Genomic DNA, 17804 nt, shown 5'->3' on the forward strand with positions numbered 1-17804 from the left:
TACCACCATGCCTGGCTAATTTTTATATTTTTAGTAGAGACAGGGTTTCACCATGTTGGCCAGGCTAGTCTTGAACTCCTGACCTCAGGTGATCCACCCGCCTTGGCCTCCCAAAATGCTGGGATTACAGGCCTTCTCCTTTTAATGCTATATTTTGATGACCAGAAATTCTTTTTTTTTTGAGACGGAGTCTCGCTCTGTCACCCAGGCTGGAGTGCAGTGGCCGGATCTCAGCTCACTGCAAGCTCTGCCTCCTGGGTTTATGCCATTCTCCTGCCTCAGCCTCCCAATGACCAGAAATTCTTAATTTTTATATAGTCAGTTTTTTTTTTTTACAGCAAAGCACCTGTGAACATAGTCAAATTTATCACACTTATCCTTTATAATTTAAATGTCTTACTTAAGAAAACTTCCCTTTCCCAAGTTAAAAAGTACATTTCGGCCGGGCGCGGTGGCTCAAGCCTGTAATCCCAGCACTTTGGGAGGCCGAGACGGGCAGATCACGAGGTCAGGAGATCGAGACCATCCTGGCTAACACGCTGAAACCCCGTCTCTACTAAAAATACAAAAAACTAGCCGGGCGTGGTGGCGGGCGCCTGTGGTCCCAGCTACTCGGGAGGCTGAGGCAGGAGAATGGCGTAAACCCGGGAGGCGGAGCTTGCAGTGAGCTGAGATCAGGCCACTGCACTCCAGCACGGGCGACAGAGCAAGACTCCGTCTCAAAAAAAAAAAAAAAAAAAAAAAGTACATTTCATATTGTCTCCTAAAAATTATGTTCCATCTTTCACATTTAGGTTGTTAAGCCACCAAGAACTGATTTTTCTGTATGGTGTGAGGTAGGGTTCAAATTTTCACCCCTTACTCAGAAGGCTCTATTTTTCTACATAATGGTTTCGGTTTGATATCCCTGCTTTCTGGAATCTCTTATCCTATGAAACACTATCAAGATTCTACAACAATGAAGCAAAACAAAGTATCAATCCCACAGTTTTATTTGTAAAGAACAAAGCATGAAAAGTCATATTTAAATGTACTCCCAAACCTGAAAAACCCACGTCAGTTTGTCTGATATGTATGTTAAAGTGCTTAATATCACAATACTCTTTTAAATTTTATATTATGTTCAGATGAGAAAAAAATCCAGTTCTGATGCATTTTGTTAACAATACAAAGAAAAACAATATAATTTAAATTCAGAAATGCTAATTTAAAAAAAAAGATACACAGGGTACATTTATACATGGTTCAAGTGTAACACAGAGCATTCTAAATGTTTCACACCCTCGTTTGATTGACAACAGGAACTCCTTACTATACTTCTCTATTGTTGACAAGACTTGGTGTTTAGAATCAAGATTGGATTCACACACAAGTACATTCAGGTAAATTAGAACAAGCATGATTCTCTCCTACATAATCCAAGGATACCCTGGATCCCTTCGAATGAGGAAAAGTTTTATTTGAGGTTTTTTTCTTCCCTTTATCTTGATGTGATGTATCTCTGAAGCCAATCTTTATCTTGTCCTTGAGAGGGTGAACAACTCTAATCAGATTTTGGAGATGAGGTTCTCCTTAGATTCTTTTGATCACACTACATCAGCAACCGCTTCAAAAACCTTAGAATTCAGCTGATTCAAGGGATTTGTAAGTTTATTTTAATAGGAATAAAGGACCTAGTAGTTTATTATCCTTTTCTGTCTCCTATTTATGCTAAACATTAAAGTAATAAATACTTATATAAGAAACAGATTTCAAAAGACATGGATGACTTGGAAATAGGATTCACTATAAAAGTAGAGAAGGGCTCAAGACTCTCAATCAGTGAAGGTGTGTTAATACTGAAATATAAATAGCTAAAGTTTAGATTGTCTTTTCAACATAGTGAAAAGGATAGACTAGTTTCTGTAAACCTCACAGAAAATATTCAGTTCCCTAAATGAAAAAATCATAATTTTTAGCAGAAAGAAGGTATTTCATTATGAAGATCCACACTCCTAATGTTGTGAAATAAATATTTCCCTGGAAATTTGAGGTCCTTGTCTGTCACCTCATGTTTCAAAATACCTTAGGGATGTCAACGTATACTACACATAAGTTGTCGTATAGTCTTGAACCTCTCTTTTTCACTTACATGAACATATAACAGTGCTTTATTGCCAAAAAAGGAAATATGAGCAATTCAGTATTTCCCCCATATCATTCATATAGTGTGATAGAAGTTCATTAAAATAATTTTTTAAAAAGCCATGTGAAAGTAAATACCACAGGGTTACAAAAGGTACAAAAATGTGTGAAACATTTAAATTTCAGAGGGAAATCCACACTTCTTCAAGGTTTAAGTTCCTCATATCAAATTCTCATTCCCAGTGGAAAACAGGGCAGGGAGGGTTGGGAGGCTTTTGTCCTCAGTAGCCTGCTTTTTCGCACTTAGGACTCCACTTTATACTACTTCACACTGACTCGCAGTCATTTTTAAGGCATATGACTCCCGACCAGGGCACAGATCTCACACATACTTCCAACATCAGTGTAATGCCACTGTGTCATAAAGGTCGAGATTAGGGGTTTCAGGACATATGAAAAACATTGGGAAAATAAATATTTCAAGAGGTAATACTTTTGGCAATTTAATTTTAAAACAACTTCTTCACCAGCTATTACTATGCAAAAATAATCATTATGGTCCCAGGCATTTAATTTATTTGCAGGAAAAAAAAAAACAAACTAAATGTTGATTTTTTTAAATTTAACTTTGAGACGTGATCCTAAAGCAATATATTAATTTAAAAAATTACCACAGCAGAAAAGATGCCTCTATGTGGGTATGGTCCTTCCAAAAGTCAGCTTAAAAGTCAAGCATTTATTCTAAGCATTCTGCTACTACAGTTGTACTCAAACTTTTGGTATAACTTAGAGACAGTTATGAGCCACATAAAAACTAAGTCCTTTGTTCTGTTTTTTTGAGATGGGATTTCCATGTTACCCAGGTTGGACTCAAACTTCTAGATTTAAGTGATCCTCCTGCCTTGGCTTCCCAAGCAGCTGGGACTACAGGTGTGTACTGCCGTGCCCAACATGTCTTATTTCTTTATAGTTGCACTTCTAATGTGACCCCAAACTCAGCCTAAGCATCCTTTTTATTGATCAAACTTGGATCCTAAGGACTATTTACAAGTATTTAAATTTATTCTTAAAGGCCAGGATTGACCACCATAGGGAATATTCAAAAGAATGGGGGTACCAGCCATTCAAGCAGCTCACACAAGGAGGGCCCCACACGTTTATAGCATGGGCTGTATCAATGGAATAAGTACATGGGCTCACAAGGTGACTAAAGGACCCATCATCCAAGAGATGTGTCAGTTCTGATGTGTTTTATTAAAATCATTTCACTATTACAGTCATATTACACAAAGGCATGAAGATGAAACTTTAGGTGTAACTTTTTTGGGGGTATTACTTTTTAAAGTAGTGGTTTTATTCATGGGCCCCAAATCCAACTTTGCTCTCAGTTTTTTTTTTTTGAGACGGAGTCTCACTCTTGTCACCCAGGCTGGAGTGCACTGGCACAATCTCGGCTCACTGCAACCTCCACACCTCCTGCGTTTAAGCAGTTCTCCTGCTTCAGCCTCCTGAGTTGCTGGAATTACAGACCCTGCCACCACCCCCTGGATAATTTTTGTCTATTTTTTTTTTTTTTTTTTAGTAGAGACGGAGTTTCACCATGTTGGCCAGTCTGTTCTCAAACTCCTGACTGACCTCAGATGATCCACCCGCCTCAGCCTCCCAAATTGCTGGGATTACAGGCATTAGCCACTGCACCTGGACTGCTCCCAGTTTTTACAAGATGTTAATTCCCAACAATCTGAGAGCAATGTGTTCATATGAATATTAATTCTATTAAATGAATATTCATCCTTATTTCCTCCTTGTATAGGTGGATGAATAAAGATCCAATAGTTTAATAGAAAGACTACTAGTAAGAATGCCAGAAGGTCAGTCTCATGCCGCCTGGTGAAATCAAACAAACAAACAAACAAACATGAATTCTAGAGCTTGTGTTGTCAGTGACCAGCTGTGGGGTAAGTGTAAGATTTAATCTCGCTATTCCTTAAGTGTTCCCATCTACAGAGTAAGACGGTTGGACGAGGTGCGTCAATCCTAGCACACTAACCTAAGTCATCCCCCTGGTTGCCTAGACCTGTCAGGAGCATGGCCTTATGAAGATACAAGCATGAAATCCTGGGTTGGACCCCTCTATAGTTTCTGATCACTAAACACAGTAGGAGCCCAGTGTAAAACAGGTTCTGGATATCTCCCACAATAGACTTTCCAGGTCCCTGGAAGAGCTGTACCATTGTAGACACACTTTAGCTTCAGGCAAACAAATTTCTGGTCTACCCAGAACCATCTTCTTAAACCATTTCCATGGGTTTTTAAATACAGCTGTCAACTCTCCTTTTCCTCAAGCATGAAGTCAATGTTAAAAGAGGCTGTCCTTGGCTGAATACAGTGTTTGATAAAGGGAATTAGGCACTTGTTTCACTAGTTTCTTCCTCCAGGAAATAAGGTTAACAATACAGTTGGTCAAAGCCCAGCACCCTCAGATTGCACAAGGATACTGACACCATGGCTTTGCTTTTCAGCCACAACTGGGAATAAAACTAGGAGCTCTGCTGAGGCAATTTTGCTGCTAAAAATGTACAAATGCCTAATTAGCGTTACAGGACCTACCAGAAGATGAGGACTTAAGAGTAACTAGCCAATACTACATTTACTTAACTTCTTTATAAACTATCAAACTGGAAAGTTACTCACAACTTTTGGTCCTTCAAAATTGTTGCCACCTCTTGTTTTGCTTCCATTTTATCAGCCTGTGCTGCCAGTGGCTTTTAGCTTCTCTGGGTCAGTTGTTTTACATTATTACTCCCTTTCCTACAAAGGAATGTAAAGCTTGCCCTGAAACACCCAGAAAGGGTTCATTCTCTCTCTCCTTCTGTTATTTGCATTATCATGGTCAACAAATGCTTTCACAAAAACATTCCAAGCCACACAGAACCCTCCTCCTCCTCAGACATTCCTTCCATTTCCCGAGGGGGGATGGGCCCTGGAGAGATGGGTGATTAGGCCCTAACAAAGACAGAGCTCGTGGTTATCCTTAAGAGGTAGACCACTGCAGAGTTTAGATGGCCACACTAAAGGTACAGAATCAAATTGCTGTTTGCAATTCTTCTGACTATGAATCTAACACTGAAATTCACATCTCCCCAACGTACCTCAACTAACAAGAATAAAAATGCCAAGAATGAAGTTAGTCTAGGCTAATCTTTCCAAAGTGTAAAGAAGTTATAATCCCACAATTGAACACACTTCTCAGGGCTTTGTATGTTCTCTTTCCAGTTCAGCCAAGCTCCTGGGGTCTAGTGTTTAAAATACTCCAATTATATCATCTTGTGCGACTGAAATTTTTTTCCAAAAGACTGGAGAAGTGACTAACGATTCGAATATATAAAACAGTTTGTAACTTAAAAGATACAAGTGCAGACTACCGGTACAGTAGGTAAAGCTGTGTGCATTCACAATACAAAGGATCAGACTCCAAGATGGATGGCTACTACGTAACAATGCATTCTGGGTTTCTTTGTGATACCTGGAGAAAAAAAAAAGCCCGACTGGGTTGCACTGTATTTACATCTTTACTGGCTTCTTCCTGGCTAGCACCACTCTTCCTCCCCAACCCCCAACATTTTTAAGCTACTTATTTTAAGTCACAGGAATATTCAATCTAAGAAAAGCATCTTATTCGAGTAATATAATTTCTTAAAGAAGATAGCATATTTACACACATCTAACACATGAAAATACTCTATTTTATACTAAATTCCAGGTTCAAATGAACTACAATACAACATTTTGCCTTGTCTGTAGAGTGAGGATTGTTCCAAATGAGGCATATGTTGGGCTGCCCCTGCAGCGACTCACTACTGTCAGACAAGTCCAAATCGGTCCCCTAGTTGGGGAAGGAGCAAGGTTTGGACTGAGAGTTTCTAGACAGTTGGGTTAAACGTCCACTCCTTTGATGAGTGATCCTTCTAGGACTATGGTGAAGTCCTGAATGGTCTGCAGAATTCGGATAAGGGAGTTGACAGTCATGCGGTCTCGCAGGAGAGCGCTCTCTTCATACATTCGAGTGATGGCAGGACACTCAGCTAACAATGGAATCCACTGTGGGAGCAGGCGATCCCTACAGATCCAAACAGAAACAATTCCTAAGCACTGCTGGCCTCGCTGCAGAACAAGGCACACAGTGGAGCCTGTGTGAATGGGTAGGTGTGGGGCTTGATGGTACAAAATCTATCTAAGCTAAGAGGTCAGGAGAGAGGAAATCAAAGCCAAGAAATTGAATATTTTCTGGGAAAAAAAAAAAAACAGTGACGGGGGCCGGGCGCGGTGGCTCAAGCCTGTAATCCCAGCACTTTGGGAGGCCAAGGCGGGCGGATCACGAGGTCAGGAGATCGAGACCATCCTGGCTAACATGGTGAAACCCCGTCTCTGCCAAAAAAAAATACAAAAAACTAGCCGGGCGAGGTGGCGGGCGCCTGTAGTCCCAGCTACTCGGGAGGCTGAGGCAGGAGAATGGCGTAAACCCGGGAGGCGGAGCTTGCAGTGAGCTGAGATCGGGGCCACTGCACTCCAGCCCAGGCGACAGAGGGAGACTCCGTCTCAAAAAAAAAAAAAAAAAAACAGTGACGAGACAGTGTAAAGCTAAAGGGAAAACCCATTATTTTAAACCCAATTTAATTATATTAGAGAGTCTATGCACATTAAAGACATTCTCTATTCTGATTTTACCACCTTTAGAAAGAGGCAGAATGTCATTTTCTATGTCTTTTTTTTTTTTTTTTATTTAATAGGAGTGTTACTCTGTGGCAAGGCATGCCACAGTATACCAACCTTTTGGAAGAAAGACTACACTAAACTGTAGGGATTTGCTTTTTATTTTTTTTAACTTATACAACGTAACAGGGTGAGGAACAAAATCAAAGCAGAAAAACATTAAGTAGATTTTATAAACCAGATGAGAGTTTGCATTGGTCTAATAAATCAGGAGAGTATAGAGATAAAAGGAGATAAAGATCATGCTCAAAAGAAATTTTAAAAGCACAGCTAAAACTGGGCTCCTTTTATGAAGAAGAAATACAGAACTTAGTTCTGTAAACCAGCTGTTTCAGGAGGATAAAAACTCACATCTTCAATTTTTCCTGATCAAACCTGACATTAGTAACCCATTGCTAAGTTCCTAAGACATCCTTATTAAGCATCCCCAACCAGGCCATCTTCAGTCTCAGGTTGGGGCTCTTAAGGTCCAGGAAAAAACAAATACTACATGGGTAACTTAAAAAAAGAAATCTAAAGGTCTCTATGTTTCGGTTTTAAAAGTAATGGATTGTTTTAAAAGTAATGGATTGTATCGCTCCTATGTGTTACTTTCAAAAAATAAAGGGATAGGAAATCGTCTTAGAGAGATGATGACATATAGCAAGAATCCCATAATGTTATTAAATGTAAATATAGTGGTATATACACTATATAAGGTTTACATAGCAAATATGTACGGTGTATGTGTCTCATTATCTAGCAACCTCTCTATTACCTATCTATCTGTGGAGCCAGTATAGAGCCATGGTGCAGACCTTGGGCTCTGCAGTGGGACAGGGTGTGAACTTGGCTCTGTCCCATTTTTCTGTGTGTCCTTGGGAAAGTCTGCTAACTTATGTGTGCCTCATCTATTTTCTACTTTCTTATCTTTAAAATGAGAAAATCGTTTGCTACCTCATGTAGTGGTAGTGGTGAATTAAACTCGAGGGAGGAGGCAGAGGTTGCAGTGAGCCAAGATTATGCCACGGCACTCCAGCCTGGGCGATGGAGTGAGACTCTGTCTCAAAAGAAAAAGTAAAAGGAAAGAAAGAAACCCAAAGGAGAGCTCTGGAAGGGGTATGATCTGGTGTAACCTTTCCTGGACTTTAGTTCAACATGTAACAGTTCAACGTGTAACAAAGATAGGAAAATAAAACACTGGTTTTGTACCTTGTTCCAAGGCAAACTAAAATCTGGAATTTGCCGTCCTTCCCAATGTTCCTGGGTGCAGTATTAATAGCATTTACATAGTGGCAGAAAGTTTTACAGGATGATTTCTGAATAAGGACATCATCTTCATTATCTAGAATCTGGTCAGTTGTTTCAAAATAAGCAACCACTTTCTCTGAGGAAAAAAGTCAGAATTACATCACAATATATGTCAACACTTCATATATAGAAAGATTCATCACTTAATTTATTATGGAAACACTAATGATGCTTTGCATACAGTCAGTCCTGAAGCCAATATCATTACTTTATCATTGATTTCAGGGGTCCATGTTTCATGGTAGAACAATAAATACGTTCCCAGGAATTTCTTTTCTTTTTTTTCTTTTTTTTTTTTTTGAGACAGAATCTCGCTCTGTCGCCAAGGCTGGAGTGCAGTGGTCTGATCTCAGCTCACTGCAAGCTCCGCCTCCCGGGTTTACGCCATTCTCCTACCTCAGCCTCCCAGGTAGCCGGGACTACAGGCGCCCGTCACCTTGCCTGGCTAGTTTTTTGTATTTTTTAGTAGAGACGGGGGTTTCATCGGGTTAGCCAGGATGGTCTCGATCTCCTGACCTCATGATCCGCCCGTCTTGGCCTCCCAAAGTGCTGGGATTACAGGCTTGAGCCACCGCGCCCAGCCAGGAATTTATTTTCTAATCTAGACTGCATTCCAGAAGACTATAAAGTTTACTCCTTTTAAAATACCTTCATGAAACAGAAACTGGCAAAAAAGAAAAGAAAAATAGCATCTTCTGTGAAGACTGGAACCTTCTAGGAGTAACCAGCAATGACGTGGTAGCCACTGAAAGAATACCCTCTGTGTTCTACTTATAGAATGACTTGCTAACACTTTGCAACAAGACCCTTGAAATGTACCTGAATAAGTATCTGACAAAGACAGACATATGTATATACACGAGAAGCAGAAGCAATAAGATTCTAGGCATTCCAGAAGAAAAAAACCACTCCTGTGGGCCTATTTCTATCAACTTTCCTTTTTTTTTTTGTCTATTCTAAGTTAGAGGAAATAAACTACTTCATCTAGGCCTTATTTAGAAAACACAAAATGGGCCGGGTGCGGTGGCTCAAGCCTGTAATCCCAGCACTTTGGGAGGCCAAGACGGGCGGATCACGAGGTTAGGAGATCAAGACCATCCTGGCTAACCTGGTGAAACCCCATCTCTACTAAAAAAATACAAAAAACTAGCCGGGCGAGGTGGCGGGCGCCTGTAGTCCCAGCTACTCGGGAGGCTGAGGCAGGAGAATGGCGTAAACCCGGGAGGCGGAGCTTGCAGTGAGCTGAGATCCGGCCACTGCACTCCAGCCTGGGCGACAGAGGGAGACTCTGTCTTTAAAAAAAAAAAAAAAAAAAAAAAAACAGAAAACACAAAATGATTAATTGCCCATTTAAAGAAACTGAATTCTGGAAGAGTTGCATACCAAAAGAAAGATCACAAAGTTTAGCAAGCTAGAGCAGAAACACTCCAAAAGAGCTTTCTGTGATTATGAAAATGCTCTCCATCTACAAGGTCCAATTTGGTAGCCAGGTGTGGCTACTAAGCACTTGAAATGTGGCCAGTGTTATTAAGAAAATGAAATTTACATTTGATTTAAATTAAATAGATTTGGCCAGGTGTGGTGGCTCACGCCTGTAATCCCAGCACTTTGGGAGGCCAAGGTGGGCATATCACCTGAGGTCAGGAGTTCGAGACCAGCCTAGCCAGCACGGTGAAACCCCGTCTCTACTAAAAATACAAAAAATTAGCTGGGCGTGGTGGCAGGCACCTGTAATCCCAGCTACTTGGGCTGAGGCAGGAGAATTGCTTGAAAGCAGGAGGCAGGGGTTGCGGTGAGCCAAGATCACACCATTGCACTCCAGCCTGGGCAACAGAGTGAGACTCTGTCTAAAACAAACAAAAAAATTAAATAGATTTAAAATTTAAACGGCTATGTGTGGCTAATGGTTACTATACTGGACAACACAGAGCTAGAGGAATCCTTTTACAAAAACTGGCCAGGCGCAGTGGCTCACACCTGTAACCCCAGCACCTTGGGAGGCCGACCTGGGTGGATCACTTGAGAACAGAATTTGGGACCAGTGTGGCCAAAATGGCAAAACCCCGTCTCTACTAAAAATACAAAAATTAGGGGTGTGGTGGCAGGCACCTGTAATCCCAGCTACTCAGTGACTGAGGCAGGAGAATTGCTTGAACCCAGGAGGCAGAGGTTGCAGTGAGCTGAGATGGGGCCACTGCACTCCAGCCTGGGCAGCAGAGTGAAACTCCATCTCAAACAAACAAGAAAGTTCTATCATGTCACTCCTTAGCTCAAAGCCTTCCAACAGCTTCCAATTTCATTCAGGATAAAGGCTGAGGTCATTCCAATCACCTAGAAGGCCCTACATAATCTGGCACTGGCACTAAACACCACCTCCCCGAGTCTCCTACTCTCTCTCTCTCTTGCTGTGCTCCAGTCACACTGGTCTTGGAGTTCCATGGAAACACTTCCGCCTTGGGGCTTAGCACTGGTAGTGCTGTCAACCTGGAGTCCGTCTTCCCAGATACCTACATGGCTTACTTCCTCACCTACATGAAGTCTATGCTCCAATGTACCTTGACATTCAGCACAGTCTAAAACCACCCGTTTAAAAGACCACTCCCCACTTTTATTTCCTTTTATACTGCTCTATTTCTTTCCAGATCAATGGTCACATTTCTGACATACCATATGAATTACATTATTTGTTATGTTTTTGTGTATTGTTTGCTTCCCACACTGACCTGAGTATAAGTTTGTCAACCATAGGGATTTCTGTTTTGTTTATTAATGTATATCTTGAGCAACTCAAATAATATTTGGAATATTGTACATATTATAATTTGTTGAGTGAATGAAAAACAAAGACAGTACTTGATATTTATTATTATTATATATACTTTTTGAGACAGGGTCTCACACTGTTGCCCAGGCTGGAGTGCAGTGGCTTGATCATGGCTGACTGTAGCCTTCACCTCCTGGGCTCCTGGGCTCAAGTAATGCTGCTGCCTCAGCTTCTCAGGTAGCTGGAACCACAGGTGTTTGCTAGCACACTCAGCTAATTTAATATTTATTTAAAAATATATATATACCCTTGCTGGGCACGGTGGCTCATTCCTATAATCCCAGCACTTTGGGAGGCTGAGGCGGGTGGATCATGAGGTCAGGAGTTCAAGACCAGCCTGGCCAATATGGTAAAACCCCTTCTCTAGTAAAAATACGAAAATTAGTTGGGCATGGTGGTGCACACCTGTAGTCCCAGCTGCTTGGGAGGCTGAAGCAGGAGAATCATTTGAAGCCAGGAGAAGGAGGGTTGCAGTGAGCCAAGATTGTGCCACTGCACTCCAGCTTGGGCAACAGAGTAAGACTCTGTCTCAAAAAAAGAAAAAAATATATATACACCCTTATCACTAACCCTTATTCACTCAGATTCCTGGGTCTGTGAGTCCCTAAGAAACACTTCAGTGACCTTAAAGTATACACATCTGCTTTATTTACCTATGAAGTCCCAGATGAAGACATTCTTGTGAAAGATGCGGGCAGATTTGAACCCATGGTGGAAAACCTGCTCAAGGGCTGCAACCAGGCCATTTTCTCCACACAGCAACACAGTGAGGCTTCCCCTCTGTGGGGCATAACACAATGTCAAAGAAAAATCTCCTGCATCTACGTCTAAGAAAAACACTAGAGAAGCAAGTGCTGAATGCAGCTATATGAAGCATATTTTTACAGCTACCAGAAAGCTTACAAATGAAAATTTAAGCACCCCATATTGCCTCGTGTATCACATATAAAAGCATGTTTAAAAGTCCCACTATACTAAGTTTTATAGCCCATAAATACCTCTTTTTCAGGTTTATGAAAATGTTTCACAATATTATTCACAGCTTCTCCAATTCCTTCTTGGATCTGCCCAGCATTGGGTTCTGTAAAATAATAAACAGTGGCTGCATTCTCATGGGAGATAAATAAACCAAAGTACTATGGGACATCGACTGTGTCCACCTAGGCAGGAAGTACGTCACCAGAGCAGGCTGGCTTTGCCAGGGGCTCTATAGAACTTGCCTCTGGCCAGTTTGGCCAAGTGGGAGGCATCCTGGCAAAATGGAAAATAATCCAAGAGATCCCTAGATTCAAATCCCAGCATTACCATCTGCAATCTATAACCCTAGCCTAGTGTCTAACTTCCTCTGAGTTTTCAGTTTCCTCAACTGAAAATAGGGAAAATACACACCTCATTGGGAAAACTGGTAGGTTATAGGAGTAAACAACTTAGCATGGTGCCTGTCACAAAATGCAAGCAAGCCCCTAAATATGAGAAGCAAGGCTGGGAAGTCCCAGCATCACTCCTCAAATGTTCCCTTATGCTACGTACCTATGAGCCTGTTAGTGGGCAGAGACTAAGGCTTGAGGCGCTCTGGATAGCTAACCTGGAGTCTGAAGATTTGCTGTTGTGTTTAAAATAAGGGGAAAATGCCAGGTACCCTGTGGCATCCAGGCCTGAAGCCCAGAACTCCCTCCCTTCCTGGCTAGTCAATCTGTCTCAGCACTGCTTCCTTCTGCCAGCCAGTACTTGCTCTTCTAGGCTACTTTCCTGGGGGATAGGTTGGTGGGCTGCTTGAATGGGACCTAAATCACTTTTGTCCACCAAATCTAAGGAATGGTTTGTTTTTTAAAAAAGGTGGTAAACATTTCAGAAGTAGGTAACAAGAGAAAAGGTATATAGTTTGGATTTTCTTGTAGTTCTAATTTACTTATCACACTATAAAGGAAAACCCATACATCCTCATGTTTAAGAATCTCTGAATTCATACTGCTGAAGGATTTCTTGCATAAACATTTCTTTCAGTGAAATTCAAGGTTTTTTCTACACTAATGCATAAAAATTGTTAAAATGAAAACCTCCTATAACTGAAGTACTGATACCACGGCCTCTTATTCTTAGTAGTTTCTTTACCCAGTAGCTTTTTCTTTTCTTCCTTTTTTTTTTTTTTGAGACGGAGTCTGGCTCTGTCGCCCAGACTGGAGTACAGTGGCCGGATCTCAGCTCACTGCAAGCTCCGCCTCCCAGGTTTACGCCATTCTCCTGCCTCAGCCTCCCGAGTAGCTGGGACTACAGGCGCCCGCCACCTCGCCCAACTAGTTTTTTGTATTTTTTTAGTAGAGACGGGGTTTCACTGTGTTAGCCAGGATGGTCTCGATCTCCGGACCTCGTGATCCGCCCGTCTCGGCCTCCCAAAGTGCTGGGATTACAGGCTTGAGCCACCGCGCCCGGCCCGCTTTTTCTTTTTTAACCTTTACCTTTCTCTATTTCTTCTTTTAGACATCAAGTCTATTTTGAAACCTGTCACCCATTCCAAAAGAGCCTTGATCAATATTATTTTAAAACTGATTTTAAAAATTTTCAGGCCGGGCGCGGTGGCTCAAGCCTGTAATCCCAGCACTTTGGGAGGCTGAGACGGGGTTTTGGGAGGCTGAGACGGGTGGATCACGAGGTCAGGAGATCGAGACCATCCTGGCTAACACGGTGAAACCCCGTCTCTACTAAAAAATACAAAAAACTAGCTGGGCGAGGTGGCAGGCGCCTGTAATCCCAGCTACTCGGGAGGCTGAGGCAGGAGAATGGCGTGAACCTGGGAGGCGGAGTTTGCAGTGAGCTGAGATCCAGCCACTGCGCTCCAGCCTGGGTGACAGAGCCAGACTCCGTCTTAAAAAAAAAAAAAAAAAAAAAAAAATTTTCAGTTCTCTGAATACCATCTTACATATAACATACTGTGAGAAAATACCGTTATCCATTTCCGAGTCTTGGGTCATTCAGACTTTTCTGCTTATAGAGTGAGAAAAGAAAGTATGATAAAAAAAAAAAAATGGGGGATAAAAGCCTTTCAAATAATACCCCCATGAAATTGGACTGACTCAGCTGTTATAATAATTTGGATTGATTGAGCTGAAACCTACTTTTAAATTTTAAATCAGCATAATTACAATTCACCATATACTAAAAGTCACCAATTTTGATGAGCTTTGACAAATGGACAGTCATGTAACCACCACCACAATCACGATATGGAACATTTCTATCATTCCTGAAAGTTACCCTGTGCTATTTTCAGTTACCTTCCTTAGCTACTAACTCCTGGCAACCACTGATCTGCTTTCTATTATTATATTGCTTTTATAGAGATCTGATGTATAAACAGATATATATCACTATCTGTTTATCCTTTCACCAGTTGATGGATATTGGGGTTGTTTCCATCTTTGGCTATTATGAATAAAGCTCTAAGAACATCTGCATACAAGTCTGTGTAGATATATGTATTCATTTCTCTTGTGTACATATCTGGGAGTGAGATTGCTGGGCCAAGAGTACAGTAAGTGTACATGTATCTTTATAAATGCCAAGATGTTTTTTATTTTGTATTCCCACTAGCAATGCATGAGCTTTCTGTTACTCCACATTCTTATCAATATTTGTTGCTATAAGTGCTTTAAATTGGTTGGGCGCAGTGGCTCACACCTGCAATCACAGCACTCTGGCAGGCTGAGGCGGGAGGATCATCTGAGGTCGGGAGTTCAAGACCAGCCTGGCCAACACAGTGAAACCCCATCCCTACCCAAAATACAAAATTAGCCTCGCATGGCAGTGCATGCCCGTAATCCCAGCTACTTGGGAGGCTGAGGCAGGAGAATCGCTTGAACCTGGGAAGCGGAGGTTGCAGTGAGATGAGACTGTACCACTGCACTCCAACCCCGCCAACAAGAGCAAAACTCAGTCAAAAAAACAAACAAACAAACAAAAACAAAAAACTGCACACATGGTTAATACACAATCATGTGCTAACAAATGGATAGAGACTAACAGAATCTAGGGAAACTACTTTGTTAATAAACTAAGAACCTATTAGGTACCTTTGTTATTCTACTTGTGATTATAATCTATAGCTAAAAAGCCCCTTCACTGATAAACTTCTGTAACTTTTCCCTAAATACTGCCTCTATATTCATGTTCTGTGGCTGCCTTCTGTGGCTGCTGTAATAGACTCACAAAATTTTGTGGCTTAAGTGACAGAAATACATTTTATTGCAGTTCTGGGGGCCAGAAGTCAAAATTTAGTTATCACTGGGCAAAAGAAAAAAAAAAGCAAGGTGTCAGCAGGGCTGCATTCCCTTGAAATTCTAGGGGAAAATCCCTTCCTTGCCTGTTTTAGCTTCTGGTGGCTGTTGGCATTCCTTGTTTTTTTTTTTTGAGACGGAGTCTCGCTCTGTTGCCCAGGCTGTAGTGCATGTAGTGCAGTGGCCAGATCTCAGCTCACTGCAACCTCCACCTCCCAGATTCAAGCAATTCTCCTGTCTCAGCCTCCCGAGTAGCTAGGATTACAGGTGCACACTACCATGCCTGGCTAATTTTTGTATTTTTAGTAGAGACGGGTCAGGCTGGCCTCGAACTCCTGACCTCAGGTGATCCACCTCAGCCTCCCAAAGTGCTGGCTGGGATTACAGGTGTGAGCCATAGCACCCGGCCGGCATTCCTTGGGTTTTTTTTTTTTTTTTTTTTTTTTTTTTTTGAGGCGGAGTCTCGCTCTGTCGCCCGGACTGGAGTGCAGTGGCCGGATCTCAGCTCACTGCAAGCTCTGCCTCCCGGGTTTATGCCATTCTCCTGCCTCAGCCTCCGGAGTAGCTGGGACTACAGGCGCCCGCCACCTTGCCCAGCTAGTTTTTGTATTTTTAGTAGAGACGGGGTTTCACCGTGTTAGCCAGGAAGGTCTCGATCTCCTGACCTCGTGATCCGCCCGTCTCGGCCTCCCAAAGTGCTGGGATTACAGGCTTGAGCCACCGCGCCCGGCCGGGTTTTTTTTTTAAGAGACAGTCATGCTTGTTTTGGCAGCACACATACTAAAAAATTGTAACAATACAGAGAAGATTACTAGCATGGCCCCTGCACAAGGATAACAAGCAAATTTGTGAAGCATTCCATATTTTCCTCAATACTTGAATATGGAACACATGCACAGGAGAAGGAAATAACATTGCACTTTATAAACACTGTATTGTAAGTGGAAAATGCAATGTCTTAAATAAAACTATTTAAAATTGGCACCAAAAAAAAACCCAAAAAAAGACAGAGTGTCACTCTGTCACTCAAGCTGGAATGCAGTGGCATGAACTCGGCTCACTGCAACCTCTACCTCCTGGGTTAAAGCAATCCTCATGCCTCAGCCTCCCGAGTAGCTGGGATTACAGGCATGTACCACATGCCTGGTTAATTTTTTTTTTTTTTTTTTTAGTAGAGACGGGGTTTTGCTATGTTGGCCTCAAACTTCTGACCTCAAGTGATCTGCCCACTTCAGCCTCCCAAAGTGTTGGGAAAGAATACATATGATTGCATTTAGGGTCCATGTAGGTGATCCAGGACAATCTCCTTATTTCAAGATCCTTATCACATCTGCAAAAGTCCTTTTTCCAAATAAGGCAACATTTGCAGATTCTAGAGGTTAGAATTTTACATTTTTGGGAGACATTATTTAGTCTATTAAAGCCTACATTAGTATAAATTAGGAAGTTTACTATATACTAAAAATGGCATGTGAACATAGTATAATATTCATAAAATTAACTCCTTTATAGTATTTTATTTCATCCCTACTATAGGAAGAAAATTGGAACAGAAGGGGTAGAAGGAAATTTTAATCTCTTAGAATAAGAGACACCAGGGCAGGCGCAGTGGCTCACGCCTCTAATCCGAGAACTTTCAGAGGCCAAGGTGGGCGGATCTCAAGGTCAAGAGATTGAGACCAGCCTGGCCAACATGGGGAAACCCCGTCTCTATCAAAAATATAAAAAATTAGCCAGGTGTGGTGGCGGGCACCTGTGATCCCAGCTACTTGGGAGGCTGAGGCAGGAGAATTGTTTGAACCTGGGAGGCGGAGGCGGGGGTTGCAGAGAGCTGAGATGGCACCACTGCACTGCAGCCTGGGTGACAGAGCAAGACTCCTTAAAAAAAAAAAAAAAAAAAAAAAAGGCTAGATATGGCTATCTGGGAGTACTGTAACATATAACTATTATTATTTCTCCTTTAAGTTTCAGGCAAGGCCAGATGTGGTGGCACATGCCTGCAATGCCAGCATTTTGGGAGGCTGAGGCAGGCAGACTGCTTGAGCTCAGAAGTTCAAGACCAGCCTGGGCAACATGGCGAAAGGCAGTCTATAAAAAAAATATAAAAATTAGCCGGGTGTGATGATGTGTGCCTATAGTCCCAGCTACTTGGAAAGCTGAGGTGGGGGAGGATCATTTGAACTCAGGGGGCAGAGGCTGCAGGGAGCTGAGACTGTGCCACTGCATTCTAGCCTGGGTGACAGAGTGAAACCTTGTCTCAAAAAATAAAAGTTTCAGGTAAAATATTTACTTATATTTCCACAGCTTAATAAAAACAGAGCATGCAGGTTTTTTTAAAAAATAGATTTTGGCCGGGCGCGGTGGCTCAAGCCTGTAATCCCAGCACTTTGGGAGGCCGAGACGGGCGGATCACGAGGTCAGGAGATCGAGACCATCCTGGCTAACACGGTGAAACCCCGTCTCTACTAAAAAATACAAAAAACTAGCCGGGCGAGGTGACGGGCGCCTGTAGTCCCAGCTAC

The 17804-nt window shown here is 42.0% G+C and overlaps 1 protein-coding gene and 1 non-coding gene across 3 annotated transcripts in view; one reads left to right on the forward strand and one right to left on the reverse strand.

The window, feature by feature from the left end:
- Window positions 1–971: 971 nt before the first annotated feature.
- The window catches only part of DENND5B (DENN domain containing 5B), a 215925-nt gene continuing 199092 nt past the window's right edge, over window positions 972–17804 (reverse strand). For both annotated transcript variants that reach the window (XM_023208973.2, XM_023208972.2), the window contains 4 exons: window positions 12010–12092; window positions 11665–11791; window positions 8089–8263; window positions 972–6244 (listed from right to left, as the gene is read on the reverse strand). In XM_023208973.2, coding sequence (XP_023064741.1) covers window positions 6061–6244; window positions 8089–8263; window positions 11665–11791; window positions 12010–12092 — 569 coding nt within the window. In that variant the 3' untranslated portion in view covers window positions 972–6060. The remainder of the gene's footprint in view (window positions 6245–8088; window positions 8264–11664; window positions 11792–12009; window positions 12093–17804) is intronic.
- LOC111533185 lies at window positions 16041–16150 on the forward strand. Its single transcript, XR_002728780.1, has one exon. It is a non-coding gene; the product is annotated as a U6 spliceosomal RNA (small nuclear RNA).

This window comes from Piliocolobus tephrosceles, chromosome 10, assembly GCF_002776525.5.
Source record: "Piliocolobus tephrosceles isolate RC106 chromosome 10, ASM277652v3, whole genome shotgun sequence".
Classification (NCBI taxonomy): Eukaryota; Metazoa; Chordata; class Mammalia; order Primates; family Cercopithecidae; genus Piliocolobus; species Piliocolobus tephrosceles.